This window comes from Myotis nattereri (genome assembly GCF_964212035.1).
Source record: "Myotis nattereri genome assembly, chromosome: X".
Lineage (NCBI taxonomy): Eukaryota > Metazoa > Chordata > Mammalia > Chiroptera > Vespertilionidae > Myotis > Myotis nattereri.
Window position 1 is genome coordinate 113,695,875 of NC_138078.1, and position 20,022 is coordinate 113,715,896.

The following is a 20,022-nucleotide window of genomic DNA, read 5'->3' on the forward strand; positions in this document are numbered from 1 at the left end:
TTCGAGTTATACAACATGCTATATTTGCCATTAACAGGATTTTTAAAAATTACCATAAACACAAAAGCCACTTTAACTTGCCTGATCATAGAGCTTTCCCACAAGTTTCAAATGTTTCTCTCCACCTTCTTGAAAGATCACCCCATTCCTCTGCTGAGCCATAAGCAAACAGAGGGGAAGAGCAAGATCATGGTCTAATAGTGCATCCTTTAATCTCTGGGAGGATTTTTTAGTGTTTCTGATCTGGCCAAAATAACCACCCTGCAAAAGAGAAAACATAAATTTACCTTCCCTTTCTTTGAAAATTTATTTTAGTGACACTGTTACTAGTTATAGTGACTGACTTTAAAATAACTGTCAATTGCCTTGAAACTTCTGCATATTTTCCATTTCTACCATGCAGTCTCTTATAAAGGATTATTCTTTATTCAGTGTGGAGCAGATTCAACAACAGAGTAGCTATGTTCAGATTTATGCCTGTTAGGATACCAAGAACCACAGAAGATTTGATATTTATTTCCTTTACAGATGTGGTTTATTTCCCTTACAGACACCAGGGTAGCTTGAGGGGAACATATAATCAAGAAAGTATTCCTTTTCTTTACTTTGTTTCAGCTTTTTAAAAAGGTTAAAATATGCCCTGGCCAGGTAGTTCAGTTGGTTAGAACATCGTCCAGAGATACCAAGGTTGAGGGTTTGATCCCTGGTGAGGGCACATACAAGGATCAACCAATGCATGCATAAATAAGTGGATCAACAAATCAATGTTTCTCTCTCTCTTTCTCACTCTCTCTCCCTTCTTCTCTCTCTCTAAAAAAATTAATAGCCCTAGCTGGTTTGGCTCATGTATAGAGCGTCAGCCTGCAGACTAAAGGGTCCCAGGTTCAATTTCAGCCAAGGGCACATGCCCAGGTTGCGGGCTCGATCCCCAGTAGGGGGCGTGAAGGAGGCAGCCAATCAATGTTTCTATCTGTCTCTCCCTCTCTCTTCCTCTCTGAAATCAATAAATATTTTTTTAAAAATTCAAAAAATCTACACTAATAAAAGAGAAACATGCAAAATTGGTGTCACTTTGCTACACCCACCAGCCAATCAGAGCGACTATGCAAACCAAACCAACAAAAATGGCGGTTAATTTGCATATGCAGGTGCGGAGCGAAAGGCTCTGACCAGAGTGAAGACCAAAGACTGAAGAGGCTTGGCTTCTCCACTGCGGCCGCAGAGGAGTAGCCAAGCCTCGCTGCGGCCAGAGGGGAGAAGCCTTGCCTCGAGGCTTGGCTTCTCTGCTGCTGCCAGACCAAAGGCCTGGGTCCCAGGTGCAGGAGGAAAACTGGTGCTGGCAGCCAGGGGAAGGAAGGCCTATTGCACGAATCTTTGTACAATGGGCTTCTAGTTAATAAATAAAAACATTTAACTAAAGGTTAAAATAACTAATATATCACAATTTTTAAAAGGAAGGTGGGGACAGTTGTGAGAGGAGAATAAGTATGGCTCTGATGTTTGGTTTATGTATTTATGTACTATTTGGATTCTTTAATATGAGCATACATACATTCTGAACTTTAAAAAAATCAATAAATAAAAATAGCAACTCTCACCTCAGCTTTTAGTTGCTCTCCACCAGTCATGGCCTCTAGTTGCTCCATTGTCATTTCCTCTGTAATTTCTATTCCTGCCATTTTTTGTACCACTTCTTTCAATATAAGCAGGTCAAAACTATTTAGAAAAAATAAGAAACAACCTATAGTTGAAACTTAAAACATAAAAGTGACAATATATGGTAACTGAGAACCCCTAAACTATTTGTACATAAGTATGAGGAGAAAAGGGTTAAAGCATTTTTTAAGGAAAAACTGCATTCCTAGAACTATACAAAAAATATGTGGGCCATGTAATATGTTTACATTTATTTGAACATTTTACTTGGAAATAATGTACAGATAACATGCAAAGATAAAAACAGTCCAAAGCTTTACCCCAAGTTCACCTATTAACATTTTACTCCTATTTGTTTTATCATTTGTTTTCTCTCTTTCCCTCCTCCCTCTTTCTCTACACACACACACACACACACACACGCACGCACGCACGCACACGCACGCACACACACACATCTTTTGAACCATTTCAGAGTTCATTTAGTATGTAACATCATTTTAGAAGAACATTCACCCCTAAAATTCTTAAGACTATTATTTCCTAAGAGTGCATTTCCTAAAAATACAGCTATTCTCTTATATAACCAAAGCAGTTATCAACTTTAGTAGATCTAACATTGATACAATACTTTAATCTATAATTCATATTTCATTTTTATCAGCTGAATTTTCAGTTCATATTTCATTCTTATCAGTGACCCAATTATGTCCTCCATAGCATTTTTTTAACCCTCCAGTATAGAATGGCCAAAAAATGTTTTTTATGGTATAGAGATATCTCTCTAAATAATCACACACACTTGGAAAGAATGGAGGGATGGAAGGAGGGGGGATGGAAAAAAAGGAAGGGACAGTGGATAGAGTGTCAGCCTGCAGACTGAAGGGTCCCGGGTTCGATTCCGGTCAATGGCACATGCCAGGGTTGCAGACTCGATCCCCAGTAGGGGAGGGAGGCATGCAGGAGGCAGCGGATCAATGATTCTCTCTCATCATTGGTGCTTCTCTGTCTCTCTCTCTCTCTCTCCCCCCTCTACCTTCCTCTCTAAAATCAATAAAAATATATTTTTAAAAATAGAAGGGGACAGAAGTTCCATGTTGTGGTATTTAAGCCTAACATGACAATTTAGTGGCCAGCCTTAAGCACATTGATTATTGTGCCAACAGTTATACATTTTAATTCTTAAAGTTCAGGACTGTCAATGGAAATAATGCCTATGACTTCCAAGACCATCTTTAATTAGTTAAGTAAGGAACATAAAGTGAAAACATTCTTTCCCATAAAACAAATGCAGATATTTTCCCAAAGGTAAAGCTAGACATATCCAATACACAAAGTAATAGACAAAGAAACAGTTTTCTAAGATTCTTTGTAAGTGCTTACTCTTTCAACTGGCCTTGTCTTACCTAAACATAATTTTTGAAAACAAGAGGGCCCTCATGCAAATCAGTATGCAACAAGTCCCAATAAAACATTTTTCTTTAAACTATCTTTTAATTAGATGGTCACAAAAACTAAATTTACAGTACAGAGAACTAAATTATAGATTTTAAAATAACATTATGTTCTCCTAGCCTATAGACACTAAAGAGTAAAATACATAGGAATGGCCAATCAGATGAGCATAGCATAAGTGCTATATTCATAACATCCTGAATCTAAATATTTTTTTAAATTTTCCCTAAACCAAAATAATAATGTCAAGAATTCCTTAGGTAATATTTGTTTGGAACACCAGATAGCTTTACAGATTTTTTGTTTGCTTTCTACCAGAAAGCTTTTGTAAACAATTTTCAGTTCTTTGATTCTAGTCAGTCTACTGCTGATAAGGTTTAATATACATACTAATTCAAACTCTAAGCACTGATATTGGTCCAGAATAAAATAATAAAACTCAGTATTTATAAAGAAAGGAGAGTACTATTCAAAAGGTATGTAAGCTTTGTCTCTCTAAAGTTCAAATTCCAAAAAAAATGTTTGTTAAAGATACTATATACACCCTCAGAATAAACATGTTCCTACCAAATGCTCAGTGTAAAGGCCAACTGCTGTCCAGCAGCATAATCAATACTTTTGTCATAAAAGGATTTACAATATACCATATTAACCATTTATTCAAAAGCCTAACAGGTAGTCAAAATGAGTTAGTCTATATAACCAAATATTAATTTATTTTGGCAAAAAAGTGTTTATGCATTAAATTATAATTTATTTTAATTAAAGAATTCCACCTATATAAGTGGGCAACTATTCTCCTTAAGCCTACAATCAACAAATAGTTTTTCAGGATAATAGAAATCTTAATATCCCAATGTCACCAGAAGCACTCTAATTATTGAATTTCATTTACATATAATTTGCTATGAATACCTTTTGCCCGCCTTTAGCTGATTAGCCACATATTGAAGAAGACCAGCAAGATCAATTGGATATTTACGAAAAACTGCACCACAGAAACTAGCCAGACCTATATGAAATTAAAAAAGGGCTTTTAAAAAACAATTCATAAAACAAAAAGTACAATATTGAAAGTCATTTCTTCAACTAACTCAATTTCTAAAACAAAATGAGATAGGAATAATTGTATTGCTGATACCACTTAATAAGAGTTTTATAATTGATAATAGCTAATATTTATTGAGGATACATATGCAAAACACTGTATTAGATAAGCACTTTATGTTAACTTATCTCATTTAATCTTTACAATAATCATCTCAGGTTTGATGAAAATTTAGAACACAGATATAATGTATCTTGCTCATGGTCACATAATTGGTCCATAGTAAGAGCAGTGATTCAAATATATATGGCCTGTTTCCAGAACCTGTGGCCATGACAAAATCTTTCAGATTAGTCAGTAAACCTGAATGGTCAACAAAACACCTGCCCCTCAAATGTTTGTCATGAAAAAAAAAAATATTTTTATCTAGAAACATGCTACTAGTTGTGGAGGAGTAAGGAAACAGGTAAAGCAATGCCAGACCAAGAAGCAGAAAAAAAGACCAATTTTAACCAATAGTCCTTATCACATCATGAGTAGAAAGAAAATCCCAGTCAACTTAAGAGGAGATCCTAGTAGAATCAGGTTATCTGTAGCCTTTTCACAATTATTTGTTGAGCACCTAAAGGATAATGGACAAAACATAGGTCCTGCCCTCAAGGAGCTTACAGTCTAATGATGGATAAAGAAAAGAAACTGAAATAACTATGAGGAATAAAACATTCCATGGGAGTGCAGAAAAAAAGGCACCTAATTCTGATTTTGGGGTAGTAGCATTAACAGGGAAAGCTTTCCAAAGAAAATGACCTCTAAGATGAAATCTAAGCTGAAATCTAAGATGTAGTGGAGGAGGTGAGTGAGCAAGGAAGGGCATTCCAAGTAAAGGGAATAATGTGAAAACGAGACATGGAAAGTGCAAGAACGTCAATATTAATGGAATACTGAGGAGGAGCAAAAGACAAGGCTAATACGGTGAGTAAGAACCTGATTCCCAAAGAACTTACTTGTATGACTTACTAGATTGCAGACTTTAAAAGGCAATGGGGAGCTACTGCAAGATTCAGCTATCAGATAGGAAAGGTTGAAAAAAGGGGGAACTAGCTGCTAGAAATCAAAGATATAAGACTTTTTTTTAAGGCTAGAGTTTTTTATTATTAAACAACCAAGTTTTTGTTCTTTGAATATGACTGAAACCTCACGATAAAAATGAAAGAAGAGAGACTAGTTCCCTTAAGATTAATTCCCCAGCCCAGCCAGTATGGCTCAGTGGTTGAACATCGACCCATGAACCAGGTCATGGTTCGATTCCTATTCCTAGTCAGGGCATATGCCTGGGTAGTGGGCTTGATCCCCAGCTAGGGGGCGTGCAGGAAGCAACCGATCAATGATTCTTTCTCATCACTGATGCTTCTATCTCTCTTTCCCTCTCCCTTCCTCTCTGAAATCAATAAAAATTTATTTTTAAAAAGATTAATTCCTCTAAGATAATAAAAGTGCATTTTCATCTCCCCAGTAATGCTTGCCCAATTCTATCATAGCCAATACTGGCCTCTTGAGTTGGAAAATGAGCAAGTATTATATGAACTTCCTTACACAGTCAAGAACTTGGACACCAGTAAAAAAAGTTGAGCGGTTATTCTCAAGAGCTCTTGCCAATAGGCTCTTAGAATAGGTAAAGGAGCACACCGCATGGCAGTCATAAATGTCATCCTTGGAAAAAATAAAAATACTTACTCTGAAGCCAGCTTGAGATGGTTGTGTCATCATGTTTCATTCTCTCTTTTTCTGGATTAGCTAAAGCTTCAATGATACAATCTTTCACACATTAAGGAAAAAATTTAAGTCACTACATCTCTATCAAAGACTCTTAAAACAACAACAAAAATGCCATTTCTTAGGAAAAAATACAATTGTTAGCTTCAAGTTATTGCAAATTAATGAAAACTAGACTCACTATAGTATCAACTCTTCTTTAGCTTTTTCCCATCTTTCAGCAAGCAATAGACTCCACCTATATCAAATGTTTATACATTTGAAAACTATATGATCTTATTAATCAATGTTACTCCAATAAATTTAATAATTAAAATAAAATAAAAAGATGTTTCTTCTTCCCATTGAGTAATCAGTGGGGTGATAAAGAAAAATGCTTAGTAAATGTAACACTGTTTTTCCCTATACACAACACAGACACTCTCTCTTTTCCCCTCTCTCTCTCTCTCTCTCCTGACTGGCCAACCTTCAGATCAATCAACTGAATCAATCTCAGATGGTTACAAAAGGAACTTAGAATGAAAATAAAACATTCACCATTAAGATCTATGGAATGTGAAATCTATGTATTACTTCACTTAAAAGGATACAGGCCAAGACATCATAATTCAACGAAGTGAGGTATTTCAGTGAATCTACTACAGGTGTTATTAAGTTATCATACTTCTGTATTTGTGACAAAATCTGGAAGATAGCAACATAGAATTGATGGTGTTAACTAATCAAAAGAGAACTTCTGTGCTAACTAAATAATGGCTATACATTTTATTTTTCAAAAATAGTTTCCTTCCATTTAATATTTATATAAAACCTTGGGTGTCCCAAAAATGTATACACTTTGAATAATTATAAAGGCAGTGTTTATTAAAATACATTTCATTTTCAAAATGTAATAAAAATCAGCTGTTAAAAGTATGTATACATTTTGGGGGGGCATATTATATTTTCTTGGGCTACATTTCCAATTAGGAAATAATTCTAAGATACTAAATTTGAATTTTAGACATATAGAGGCTAGTCAAATGTGTTTTTGAAATTTCTATTTAAATATGAAAATATGAAATCAATGAAATGTTATTCAAATGTTTCTAACTACAATCAAATAATGAATCTATTACTGCTTCTATAAATCAAATGTGGTAAAGATATTAGACTGTTTATAACAGCAACACTGTTACCTATTATTAAAATAGATCAATTTGTTAAATATATTCTAAAAACAAAATTAATGATAAAATGATTCATTTGCTAAAGGTTTTTTCCTCTATGAAACACTTTTAAAACTAGATCATTCCATTCTACTTATGCTAACTTAAAGACAAAAAAAAAACCCTTAAAATAATATTAACCCAAAAACATACATAATCAAACAAAATGGTTGGATTGCTGTGGCTAAGCTTCCCAATCTGTCTTCCAGAAGGTTTCACATTTTCCTTGGTTAGACGCCTACAAGGGGAGAAAAAGGTGACATGGATCATCTTAAGTAATTTCCCTCATAATGTTAATAGCTTTGATACATCATGAAAAAAAAATTCCTTGCCAAATATCCAAAATGGATCCATGTAAACAACCACATTTATCACAGACTTGAATGAAGGACTTGGGACTATTTTGATTAGGCATTCTCCCAGAGGTCATTAAGATCTTGTCTTAATGCTTAATTTATAATACACACATTTCTATTTTGTAGTAATAGTCTAATAAGCATTAAAACTCTAAGGTATTCTACAAGTACATAAAACTTCTTATGGAGAATCATAATTATTTTAGATTAAGAAGAGCTATTTTTATCAGTTTAGAGATCAAGATATCCAATTTGGTATAATGTAATGAAATATCTCACACCATCTGTCTCAGTGACCATAATAGCTAATACTATATTCCTTGATACAGGAAGTTCTCTGGTTCTCAGAAAGTGTCTCTAAAGTAAAGAATTTTTGAAAAGTAAATTATCCTTTCCTTCCTCTTTAATTTTTCCTCTGCTCAGTATTCTTTTACTAACATTCTGGAAATTTATATCTGTGAAATGTCTATTATACACCATCTTAAACTCTTTCAATAAGATTATTGCATAATAAATCTAGAAACTTCAAACATGAAAAGCTTACAAGTGATAGGAAGCTTTCTAAAATGAAAATATAATGAAGCAATAATAAATTCAGTTGATAGCTCAGGAATGTGGCCATTCTCAAAGTAACAAACTTGATATAATTATCTTAAAAAGCGTCTTATGACAAAACTAACCCTCCAATTAAAATTTTTTAAAATCATCAACTGCTTCCCTTTCCCATTCTCCTTGGACTAGTTTCTTGGATTTTTTTTTTCCACAAAAGAGACACCCATCAGTTTCAAACTTTGGCTATACTGTTTCACCTTAAAACTTAACACCATCTGTCCTTACTTCTAACCATACCGTTTCAGGTGGCCCTCCTACTTGCCAAAGCTAACCCTTCATCTATAAATATGGTTTATCCTGTTCCTTTCTGCCTCCCACACTCTGAAGGGGGAAACAAAAATAAAAGGTATACTTTCTTGACTATAACTTCCCTTCAAGCTACCATGGTGTCTGGCATATGGAACACAATGAGTATTTGCAGAATGAAGTATTAGATACCCTATAGCAAATTCATTTTTTAAACAGTAATCAAAACTTGTAAAATTCTGCAAGTAATAAATTAATACATTCCATTCTCAACATAAAAAGTTCAATCAGCCGGAGCCGGTTTGGCTCAGTGGATGGAGCGTCGGCCTGCGGACTGGGGGGTCCCGGGTTCGATTCCGGTCGGGGGCATGTGCCAGGGTTGCGGGCGCATCCCCAGTGGGGGATGTGCGGGAGGCGGCTGATCGGTGTTTCTCTCTCATCGATGTTTCTGGCTCTCTGTCTCTCTCCCTTCCTCTCTGTGAAAAATCAATAAAAATATATTTTTAAAAAAAAAAAAAAAAAAAAAAAAAAAAAAAAAAAAAAAAAAGTTCAATCAGTATCAGAATCACACTATTCAAGCCAGTGAAATAGTTATAGCTAACACAAATCCAAGTACATTTAAAATTCTGCACATATGTTATGAAATTTTGATTAATTTATTCATTCATATTAATGTTTTCTATTGATAGGCAAAGTGCTAAGCACTAGGAAAAAGGAGAATAACAGCTCCTGCTTCATGCTCAGTCCAGCTGCAGAGACAGGGTTAAAAAGCATTTTTTAAATGTTTATATTCTTAAACAGAGCAAATCTCAGAACAGTACTTATTATATGCTATCAATAGTATAATAAGGGGGAATATATTTGTATTCATTTGTATATACATAAAAATGTCGGAAGGATAAATAAGAAACTAAACAGTGGTACTTTGTTCCCTTGGGAGGACTGAATGGAAAGGGGAATGGGATGAGAGGCATTTTCTTGCCAACCTTTTTATATATACTGAAACTTAAACATTGTAAATATATACAAAATTCAAAAAGTAGATAATTAAAAAAGAAAAATCATAATAATAATGTATCTAAGTGATAGCATTATATGTATATGGGACAGTGGTGGCACAGATAAAGATCAATTATGCTTAGCAGTATATACTACAGAAAGCTTCACAGAGGAGGTGACACTGGACCCAACCAATGGAGTATGAGGTCACCAGACAAAGAGAGAAAAGCTATAAGAAAAAAATTACACGAACAGAAAAACATATATATATATATATATATATATATATATATATATATATATATATATATCTGCAAAGGAAAAGGAGACCATAGCACATTCAGGAAAACATAAGTGGGCTCAGTACAGCTGGAGGTAGAACTGGCAGGAAATGAGGTTGAAAATAGGGAGGGACAAGTCATGGAGGGCCTCTTATTTTACCTTACCATAAAATTTAACATACAACCTGTGGCAATGGTTAGTCACTAAAGGACTTTTGAAGAAAGAATATAAGGCGCTGTAATACTCCAGATGAAAGAACTAAGTTAATGGCAGTAGAGTATGGAAGAAATATATTCAAGAGATTTAATAATAGTTAATATATTATTAAATAATCAATATAAAGCACTTAGTTCAGTGGCTGGCCCACACAATAATGGCTCCATAAATATTAGTAGTTGTTGTTAAGCTAGGAACTCTACCTGGGGAATTCTTAAGACCAAAACTCTTTCAGAAGAACCAGTTCTAATATTAATCTCTTTCCATGCACTCCCTAACTTTCACGGCGTGAAATAATTCACTATCTTCTTTAACCTCCCATAGAATTTTATACACTGTATAGCAACACCTATTGAAACAGAATGTGAATGTGCACACACGTTTCCCAGTAGACTGTGACCAGGAACAATATCACTGGGCAAAAACAATAATATGGCAAACTGTGAAATCTAGTTAAACTAGAGAATGCACTGTTTTTAATTAGAATAATCATACTACTGTGTGAATGATAAAGAAATGATAAAGAGCCTTGCTAAAAATATTTGCAATAGAGCAGTATTTATATCTAAACCAATACTAATGTGAAATATAAAATTTTCATAACTAAACTTCAAACAGTTTACCAGGAAGTAAAAAATAAAAAACATCACTCTTGTGCTTTTAATGACATGAAAATAAAGCACACAAATAAAAAGAAATTTAAATTTTTCTAAAGGTGACTTCTTATGGAGATAGTTCTACATAATTCTATTAGATCTTCCAAAAGGAAAAAAAAATCTTTCTTATAATAACTTTCAGCAGTAGAAATCCCTAGACCTTTGACTACCTTATACAAGCCATTAAATGTATAATGCAAATTAAGCAAAGGCCACAGTAGGTTGTACTTTTAAAAAATCCTATAATGTAAAAAAAACACCCTATAATTAATGCATTAAAAAGGATTTTTATTAGATTTCATAGCTATACAAACACAACTACAAAAACTAACCTGGTAGTCAAAATGAGCTAAAAACCACAAAAATCTATAGTCATTCTATCTGCAGTATATAATTAGCTATGCCATTAGGAAATACTCTTGGGCTTCTTCAAAACTGAGGCTCCGACATAAGCTGGCTGAAAGTAAATTAGATCCAGTTATACTTTAGATCAATAGAAAGAAAATTAATTAAAACTTACTTCATGATATATTTGGCTCTATCTATTGTTTGAGCTTTAACTTTTACTAAAAGTGGGTGACTGTTGTAAGTTTCATTCTTCCACTGGCCATACAGACGATATCTTAAAAAATGAGATGAAGAATTAGGGAAAGTTAAACACTTTGAGGTTAATACACTAAAATAGTAGTTCAAAATACAAAAATATTACATATTTACCTGTGCTGATATGGAAATGTTTTAAACATTCCCCATAGTTCCTCAGACATACAAGCATTGCAGTCCATCAAAGAAAGAGATGGAAGTAGTACCTGGTCAGTAATGCTAAGCAAACAGCTGAGGATAACTTCCTAAGAAAAAGGGAGGAAAAATTATTTCAGTAAGAGGTCCATATTAATCCCCCCACAAATAAATTTGTCAGCCTTGGGAAAATTGCCATTTCTTGATCTCATAACACACCGTATCTAATCCCCCACACTATCACTGTCCTTTTCCATATAATGGTTGTGTTTCTCCATCTAAGAAAGCAAATGAAGTGAGGGAAGGAAAGAGGTAGGCTAGAGAATGAGGAGCTTTTATTATCCCTCTTCCTTCTTCAGATGGTAATCCTCAGAAACAGGAGATTGTCAATCTTAAAAGATAACTTGTATAATAATTATTCACACAGGTGATGAAAGCTTGTCCACAGTAAAATTTGCAGTATTCCGTACCTAGACAAACATTAGACACATTGGATTTTTCCAGTCTCTTACCGTTTTCTCTTTATCTTCTTGTTTGCTTCCATCAGACTGAAACTAAAATTTAAAAAAAAAACTATAAATAAACTGTAAAAAGGTTAAGAATATGCTGTCACAATTTAGTTTCTAATTTGAAAAAATTAATTTGCACATGGTTGTGAATTATTTCCTTACTACTTACACACATATAGGTTTTATATATAGCCAGCATTACCAATTAATGTTGTTAAACTTCATTTATATTACTAACCCCTAAATCATTTGCAACATTCATGAGTTTTAAATGTGGTTTATAAGCTAATTCTTTTCTCAATCTTGTCACAAACCAAAACATCCTACAACTAATTCAAGGTATTTATTATAAAACTGTAGCCAAAACAAGTTAGTTATAATGCATTTGCATTTTCCAACCAATTCTTCCTTACAGAATAAAATCTAACACTAAAACCACCACAAAAAAGTAACCCCAAAGAAATTTAAAGGTATATTTTAAATCACTACTACTTATGCCCTCACTGAGAAATAAGCCCAAAATATTAATAACATTGCTGACAAAGACAAAACCACTACCTAAACTGGACATACTGGAAAAACATGGGTCAGTATTACATCAATGATTTTCACGTGCGCAGCTTAAGTGCCATGTTTGACAATCCTATCTCTTCAAAATGAAATAGTAATACTTGTGTGTGTGTGTAGGAAGGTGGACGATTGGGGGAGTGTGCAAAGGACAAATGAAGCATGTATACTCAAGAACAATCTTAGAGTTCTGGATAGAATTTAGCATAAATACCAAGTGAAGGAAGGGTATAAGCTAATATACAGCTAAGAAGCTTCTTATTTTCTTGGCAGATGAGGGTATTCTGTGCATGTATGTTTACATGCTTAAGTAATTTAATGGGTGTAACTAAAGGAAAGTTTAACTTCTATGCAACATTTTCACCTAATACTAATTCAGGGACTGCCATGTTATCCTGATGGAAAAACAAACACAATCACATTTCTTTTAATAGACAGGATAAAAAGCTTTTGCTCTCTTTCACAGAAATAATTAAGTCAATATATATCCTGGTCAGAAAATAAGGAATCAGGTTATGAAGGATAGGCCTGGCAGAAAACAAACTAGATAGTTGTTTTTGTTTTGTTTGTTTGTTGGGGGTGGGTGGCTAATACTTACTGGCTGTACTCTGAAAGGCAGAAATAAGGGTATGTCATAATTAGAACTAGATTTATAGTATACTAGAGCACCAGGCCATGTCCCTGGGCCTGGCAATCAGGGCCAACCTGTGGGGCAACCAGCAGGGCGATGGGGGGGGGAGGGGCGGGGGGGGGGGAGGAAGGCCTGCTGGCACCTGCCTTGGCCAGCCTGGCGCTGCCCGCTCACTAGCCCCGCTCCCACCACCACCAGTCGCCTCCCCCTGCGGGGCGATCGGGGGCCTCTGCTGGCACATGACTTTGCTGGCCTAGGGGCAGCTCCTGCGTTGAGCGTCTTCCCCCTGGTGGTCAGTGCATGTCATAGTGACCAGTCATTCCGCTGTTTGGTCGATTTGCATATTAGGCTTTTATTATATAGGATTATGTTGGGTATAAAGACAGTTAAACTACTCCTTTCCTGGTATCCTATCTAATAATAGACAAACATGGTAATTACCCATACCTCCGCTACACTTCCCATTGGCTAATCAGGGTGATATGCAAATTACCTGCCAACCAAGATGGCAGCCAGCATCCACGCAGCTGAAGCGAACATGAGGCTTGGTTGCCCCAGCAATGGAGGAAGCCAAGGTTCCCCGCCTGCCGCAGCCCAGCTCTAAGCTGCACTCTAAGCAACAATGTTTCAATTATAGAAGCTAAACAAACCCCAGATACCTGCTTTCAGCTGGCTGGCCTTGGAGCTGGAGCCACAACAAAGTTTCAATTACAGAAGGTAAATAAATCCCAGAATAATTAAAAAAAAAAAAAAAAAAGGAGAGACTGGGAGCTTCAGTTGCAGGCTTGGCCTGCCTGAAAACAGCCCTCAGCCCCTCATCCAGCCTGGCCAGGCACCCCAGTGGGGACCCCCACCCTGATCTGGGACACCATTCAGGGCAAACCAGCCAGCCCCCACCCGTGCACCAGGCCTCTATCCTATATAGTAAAAGGGTAATATGCAAACTGATCCTAACAGCAGAAAGTCTGGGAATGACTGGTCACTATGACACACACTGACCACCAGGGGGCAGATGCTCAATGCAGGAGCTGCCCTCTGGTGGTCAGTCAGCTCCCACATGGAGGAGCTCTGCTCAGCCACAAGCCAGGCTGATGGCTGCCAGTACAGCAGTGGTGATGGGAGCCTCTCCTGCCTCCTCAGCAGCGCTAAGGATGTCCGGCTGCAGCTTAGGTCTGCTCCCCACTGGCAAGTGGACATCCCCTGAGGACTGCCGGGCTGCCAGAGGAATGTCTGATTGCCAGCTTAGGCCCAATCCCCCGGGGAGCAGGCCTCAGCCAGCAGATGGTCATCCCCCGAGGTGTCCCAGACTGCAAGAGGGCAAAGGCCGGGCTGAGGGGACCCCCCACCCCGAGTGCACAAATTTTTGTGCACCGGGCCTCTAGTATACTATAATTCAAACAAACCTAATAAGGTTATACATAGTTTTCTCTGTAGAAATAACACATTTCTTATTTATTAAACTGTCATAATTCCCTTACCAGATAATTACATACGTTTCAGATGCCTATACATCAATTCTCTCGAGTTCATAAGCAAAAAAATTGAAAGAGAGAAATATGGAGAGTAAAATGAAACCATCTAGAAGAGATTTTCAACCTTTTCCATCTCATGGCACACATACACTAATTACTAAAATTCCGCTGCACACCAAAAAATATTATTTCTGCCAATCTTATAAAAAAATAGGTATAATTTTGATTCATTCACACCATACAACTATTGTTGTTGGCTGTTGTCATTTTTTTTTTTATTTGACAATCTAAGGAAAAACAGGTCAGTGCTCTTGACTAAATAGTCAGGTATTACATGCCTTAAAAATTCTTGAGAGAGAGAGAAACATGGATTAAATGTCTCCTGTTGGGGTTTAAATCCCAAATCTGGGTATGTATGTGCCCTGACTGGGAATCAAACCCACCACCTTTTGGTGTAAAGGACAGCGTTCCAACCAACTGAGCCACACCAGCCAGGGTGCATGTTTTAAAAATTCTTGCAGCACACAGTGTGCCATGGCACACCGGTTGAAAATCACTGATCTAGAAGAACAGAAAGAAACCTTTCTATCAAAGGCTAATTATAACAAAGATGAACAAAACAATAAATCAAGAGGTACATACTGGTAAAAGTAATTTTCTTTTGTTCCACACCCCGGATGCTTTCTTTTTCTTTTAGTTGACTTTGCTTTTTAGTTCAGAAGTAAATATAAAACTCTCCATTCCCACAATACAACACTAAAAGTTTTACTGACTGGCCAGGCCAGTAGGAAATGGGAGGAAGAAAAAGACAAAGACATTCATTCATTCTTTCAATTACTATGTGCCAGGCACTGGAAATTCAAAGATAAGCAGGATGGAGTTCCTATCTTTGAGGATCTCTTACAGATCAAAACTACGCTTGCCAAAGTACTGTTAAGAAGTGAATTTTTAAGTTTGAATAACATTGAGCCCTCACAATTATGCCTAGACAAAACATCAGATATATATATGACCCCAAGCAGGGTCCAATATTGCCCTATTAAGATGGAGCAGGTGACCGGGCAGCGTAACAGCACTGGGCAGAAAAAGAATATAGTCAATTAAAAGGGGGCAATTTGAAGAGTCAAGAAATAAAGGGTCCAGGAAAAGTTGTAGCTATAACTAGATAAATTACTTTTTTATTACTAACATTTTATATTTAGCATCTCTAACCCATGACTCTTTCAAATGCTACTGTAGACTATGCTTTATCTCAGAAAAGAAAAAAAAATACAAAGATTTGTGACTAGATTGAAACCTTAAGCTACATCTAAATAAATTATGGCACTATTTTCACCTTCCTTATCTATTCTTGGTCTTATTAACTCCCATTTATTGAGTACTCACTATATGCTATGTACTAGGGGCTAAGAACTTCACATTTATGTCTTAAAACTACTCTATGAGTAAAATCTTTGCTAGAAAGGATCCAAATAAAACCCATCAAAGTAACAAACAGGAAAATATAACCTATAGATTATAAGTTACAGGACATGAGTTTACAAAGCCTGGAGAAGAGATAACTAAATCATCTTTCAATGTTTTGGTTCAAAACCTTGTTTCATTTTTCAATCAGAAACTCTTAAGAGTTTATAAACACTTAGAAATAACCAGTAAGTTACCTGAGGAAAAACCCTTGAGAGTAGAAGCCCTGTGGGACTCTGCCAAAGAGAGAACCAGCTGCTAAGGCTTACTGTCTTTTAAAGGAATTACACTTAGATGGGTGAAAGAGTCAAAGGCCAACGGAACTGGACACCACTTGGCTGGACATGCCAGTACCTACGTTGTTCACCAGGCTAGGTAATCAGATCTCAAATGAGAAACCAGAGGTTCCCCTAAATGAGAGCTATACTCAGCCTCATTGATCTCATTCACTCCCCTATATCCTAGACTATAGAAAAGCTTGAAAAGAAAACCCCATATTCAAACTGTAGCTTGGGAGGAGGACTGGTCATAAATAAGGTGGAAAGAGTATGAGGATTCATTCACACTATATCAGAAAGAATATCTGCACAGAGCTATCCATATCATGAAAAGAAATGCTGGGGTTACTACAGAAACATAAATAGCCACACAAAAAAAGCATATTAAGGACAAATGAACTTAGTCTGGAAGAAAGTAGAAAACAAAGGATAGAGACAGATTCACAAGTATCTATATACAGTTATAGAAAAAACTAGTAGGAATGAACTCAATAAAACAAGAAAAGCTTGGAAATGAGATACACAGAATGAGATGAAAATAGTGATTGCAGATATAAATAAAATAGCTAAACCCCACTAACCAGACATAATTTGAAATAGCAATAAATTTCCAGAATTGCAAAATTTAAATGTTATTTCTTCAATTTCAGATACACTACATTTGTATAGGCCAGTGGTCGGCAAACTGCGGCTTGGCAAACCACGGCTCGCGAGCCACATGCGGCTCTTTGGCCCCTTGAGTGTGGCTCTTCCACAAAATACCGACTTCTGTGCATGGGCCACGAAGTTTCAATTGCACTGTACGTGCGCGCCTGCACGTGGTATTTTGTGGAAGAGCCGGTATTTTGTGGAAGAGCCACACTCAAGGGGCCAAAGTGCCACATGTGGCTCACGAGCCGCGGTTTGCTGGCCACGGGTATAGGCGGTAGAGTATGGTGATTTTGAGCTTGCCCTCTGGAGCCAGATTGCCGGTATTGAAATCACAGCTCTGTCCCACGCTGTGTGGCTTGGGACAAGCTACTTCACCTAGAGCACAAAGATTAATTAAATGAGCTGATAGCCAAAATCTGGAAACACTCAAGTGCCCATCAATAGAAGAGTGGATTTAAAAAGTGATGGTGCATATAAAATGGAATATTACTCAGCCATTAAAAAAAAGAAAACTGGGACTCTTGGTGGGACCAGCGGCCCGCCGCCCGCCGCCCGCCTCTGCGAGGCCTCCTGCCCCGAGCGGACGCGCCATGGAGGGCCGCCTGCCGGGCGCCACGGCAGAGGGGCTGCCCAGCTGAGCTGCGGGCGACACCGAGCTGCCGGGCCCTGCGGCGGGCGGGCGGGCACGGGGACCCCGGTCTGGGCCGACCCGCGGCCTCGGAGCTGCCGCTGAGCGCGCGGCCAGGGGACGACCCGGGGGCGGCTGGCCGCGGTGGGGCGCGCGCGCTGCGGCCGGGGCCTGGCGCTGGGCTGCGCGCTGGCGGCGCTGGGCCTGGCCTTGCTGGCGCTGGCCCACCGCGCGCTGCGGCACCTGCTGCGCTGGGCCTAGGGCCTGCCGCCGCCGCTGGGCCCGCTGCTCTTCGCGCTGGGCTTCGTGGCCGTGTCCTTCCCCTGCGCCTGGGGCTACCTGGCGCTCAGCGTGGCCGCAGGCTACCTGTACGGCTTCGCGCCGGGCCTGGCGCTCGTGGCCGCGGGCGCGCTGCTCGGCACCAGCCTGGCGCACGGGGTCTGCCGGCGGCTGCTGGGGGCGCGCGTGGCGGCCCGGGTGCGAGGCAGCGAGCGGCTCAGCGCCGTCGTCCGCGCGGTGCAGGGCGCCGGCCTCAAGGTGGTGGCGCTGGCCCGACTGACGCCCATCCCGTTCGGGCTGCAGAATGCGGTGTTCTTGATGACCGAGCTCCCCTTACCCAGCTACCTGCTGGCGTCCTCGGCGGGGCTGCTGCCCACCCAGCTCCTGAACTCATACCTGGGCACCACTCTGCGGACCATGGAAGATGTTATTGTGGAGCAGACTGTTAGTGGATATGTTGGTTTTTTGTTTACAGGTTATCATCAGCATCGGCCTCATGTTCTATGTGGTCCATCGAGCGCAAGTGGAGCTGAAGGCGGCTCTTGTCACCTGTGAAGTGGAACTGGAAGCCCCGCTGGTGAGCAGCGGGCAGCCGGACAGCAGCATCGATGTCGTGTGACCCCCTACGCGGGAACCCCTGAGCGCATGCTTGTCGGCAGCCTAGTGCTGTCCGGGTGTCGTCCCCCCGGGCAGAGCCGGCCCGATGTTCTGTGGCACAAACAGGACTGGTTTTAACGGCTCTGCTTTTCTGAGGCGAGAACTTCTGTCTGCGGGCGAGTGGCTGGGTTTGGGCTGCACGGCGACCCGGTCACCCCGCAGAGGCCTTCGGTCTGCACTTCTGTGGTGTCTTCTCTCTGGGGACTTGTGAGCAGAGCATGACCCAGGGTGTGCTGGCCAGTCCTATTACAAAGTCTGGGAGCCGCCTGCCTCCGTCCTACTCACAAAATGCGTGCCCTTTGCCCAGCCGCTTTCCAGAAGGGTGAGCAGAGTGGTTTGGTTTGGTGGCTTCTCTGTTTATTCCCGGTTAGAAGCAGATGCTGGCTTTGGGCTGACTGTGGCCCGCCAGCAGGCGTCGTGGCATGTGTGCTGGTCAGGCCCAGGGTCCCCGTCGAGGCTGAAGTGCTCTCACCACCCTTCCGCCCCGGGCAGTGACGCCGGAGCCTCGAGGCCGACAGGTCAGCGCAGACCTGGGGCCGCTGTGCGCTCCCCGCTCCTCCTCAGAGGCCGTCGCACGCCGTTTACCCAGCCATTTCACTGAACACTTTCTTTTTATTGTCATCGTTAGGTTTTGAAATAAAAATGTTTTCCCTTTAAAAAAAAATAAAGAAAGAAAAGAAAAGAAAACTGCCCTAACCAGTTTGGCTCAGTGGATAGAGCATCAGCCTGTAGACTGAAAGGTCCCAGGTTCGATTCCGGTCAAGGGCATGTACCTTGGTGGCAGGCACATCCCCAGTAGGAGGTGTGCCGGAGGCAGCTGATCGATGTTTCTCTCTCATCGATGTTTCTAACTCTCTATCCCTCTCCCTTCCTCTCTGTAAAAAATCAATAAAGTATATTAAAAAAAGGAAAACTTGCCCCACTAGTGTCGCTCAGTGGTTGAGTGTTGACCCATGAACCAGGAAGTCATAGTTAGATTCCCGGTCTGGGCACAAACCCAGATTGTGGGCTCGATCCCCAGTGAGGGGCATGCAGGAGACAGCTGACTGATGCTTTTCTCTCATCTCTCATTCTATCTCTCTACCCCTCTTCCTTCCTTTCTAAAATCAATAAAAACATATTTTTTTTTTAAAAAAAGAAGGATCTCTTACCCTTTCAGACAACATGAATGGACCTGAAGATTATTATGCTAAGTGAAATAAGCCAGAGAGAGACAAATACCATATGATCTCACTTATATGTGGAATCTAATGAACAAAACAAAAACAGAGGCATGGACTATGGAACAGACTGACAGTTGTCAGGTGGAAAGGGTGTTAGGTGCTGAAAGATGGTGAAGGGATTAAGCAAACACACAAACACACACACACATAGATACAGACAACAGCATGGTGTTAGCCAGAGGGAAAAGGGAGGTGGAGGGAAGGTGGAGGTGGGCAAAGGAGTGGGAAATGAGGACAGAAAGAGACTTCACATGGGGCGATGGGTGCATGATGCAGTGTACAGATGATGTTTTGTTGACTTGTACACTTGAAACCTATATGGTTTTGTGAATCAATGTCACCCCAATAAATTCAATTTTAAAAAAGAAAAGATTAAATTAGCTGATTCACAGAATAGGGCCAGGCACAGAATAAGAGC

At 39.3% G+C, this 20,022-nt stretch overlaps 1 protein-coding gene and 1 pseudogene across 3 annotated transcripts in view; one reads left to right on the top strand and one right to left on the bottom strand.

Moving 5' to 3' along the window:
- The window catches only part of THOC2 (THO complex subunit 2), a gene marked incomplete at both ends in the record, with an annotated part of 134,064 nt that overhangs the window by 28,909 nt on the left and 85,133 nt on the right, over positions 1–20,022 (bottom strand). For both annotated transcript variants that reach the window (XM_081115184.1, XM_081115183.1), the window contains 9 exons: positions 82–261; positions 1,599–1,716; positions 4,027–4,123; positions 5,894–5,974; positions 6,523–6,616; positions 7,294–7,378; positions 11,028–11,129; positions 11,225–11,355; positions 11,758–11,799. In XM_081115184.1, the coding sequence (XP_080971310.1) occupies positions 82–261; positions 1,599–1,716; positions 4,027–4,123; positions 5,894–5,974; positions 6,523–6,616; positions 7,294–7,378; positions 11,028–11,129; positions 11,225–11,355; positions 11,758–11,799 (930 nt within the window). The remainder of the gene's footprint in view (positions 1–81; positions 262–1,598; positions 1,717–4,026; positions 4,124–5,893; positions 5,975–6,522; positions 6,617–7,293; positions 7,379–11,027; positions 11,130–11,224; positions 11,356–11,757; positions 11,800–20,022) is intronic.
- Positions 17,099–18,343, top strand: LOC308510991 (transmembrane protein 64-like; annotated as a pseudogene). Its single transcript has 2 exons — positions 17,099–17,137; positions 17,563–18,343. The product of its transcript is annotated as a transmembrane protein 64-like (transcript).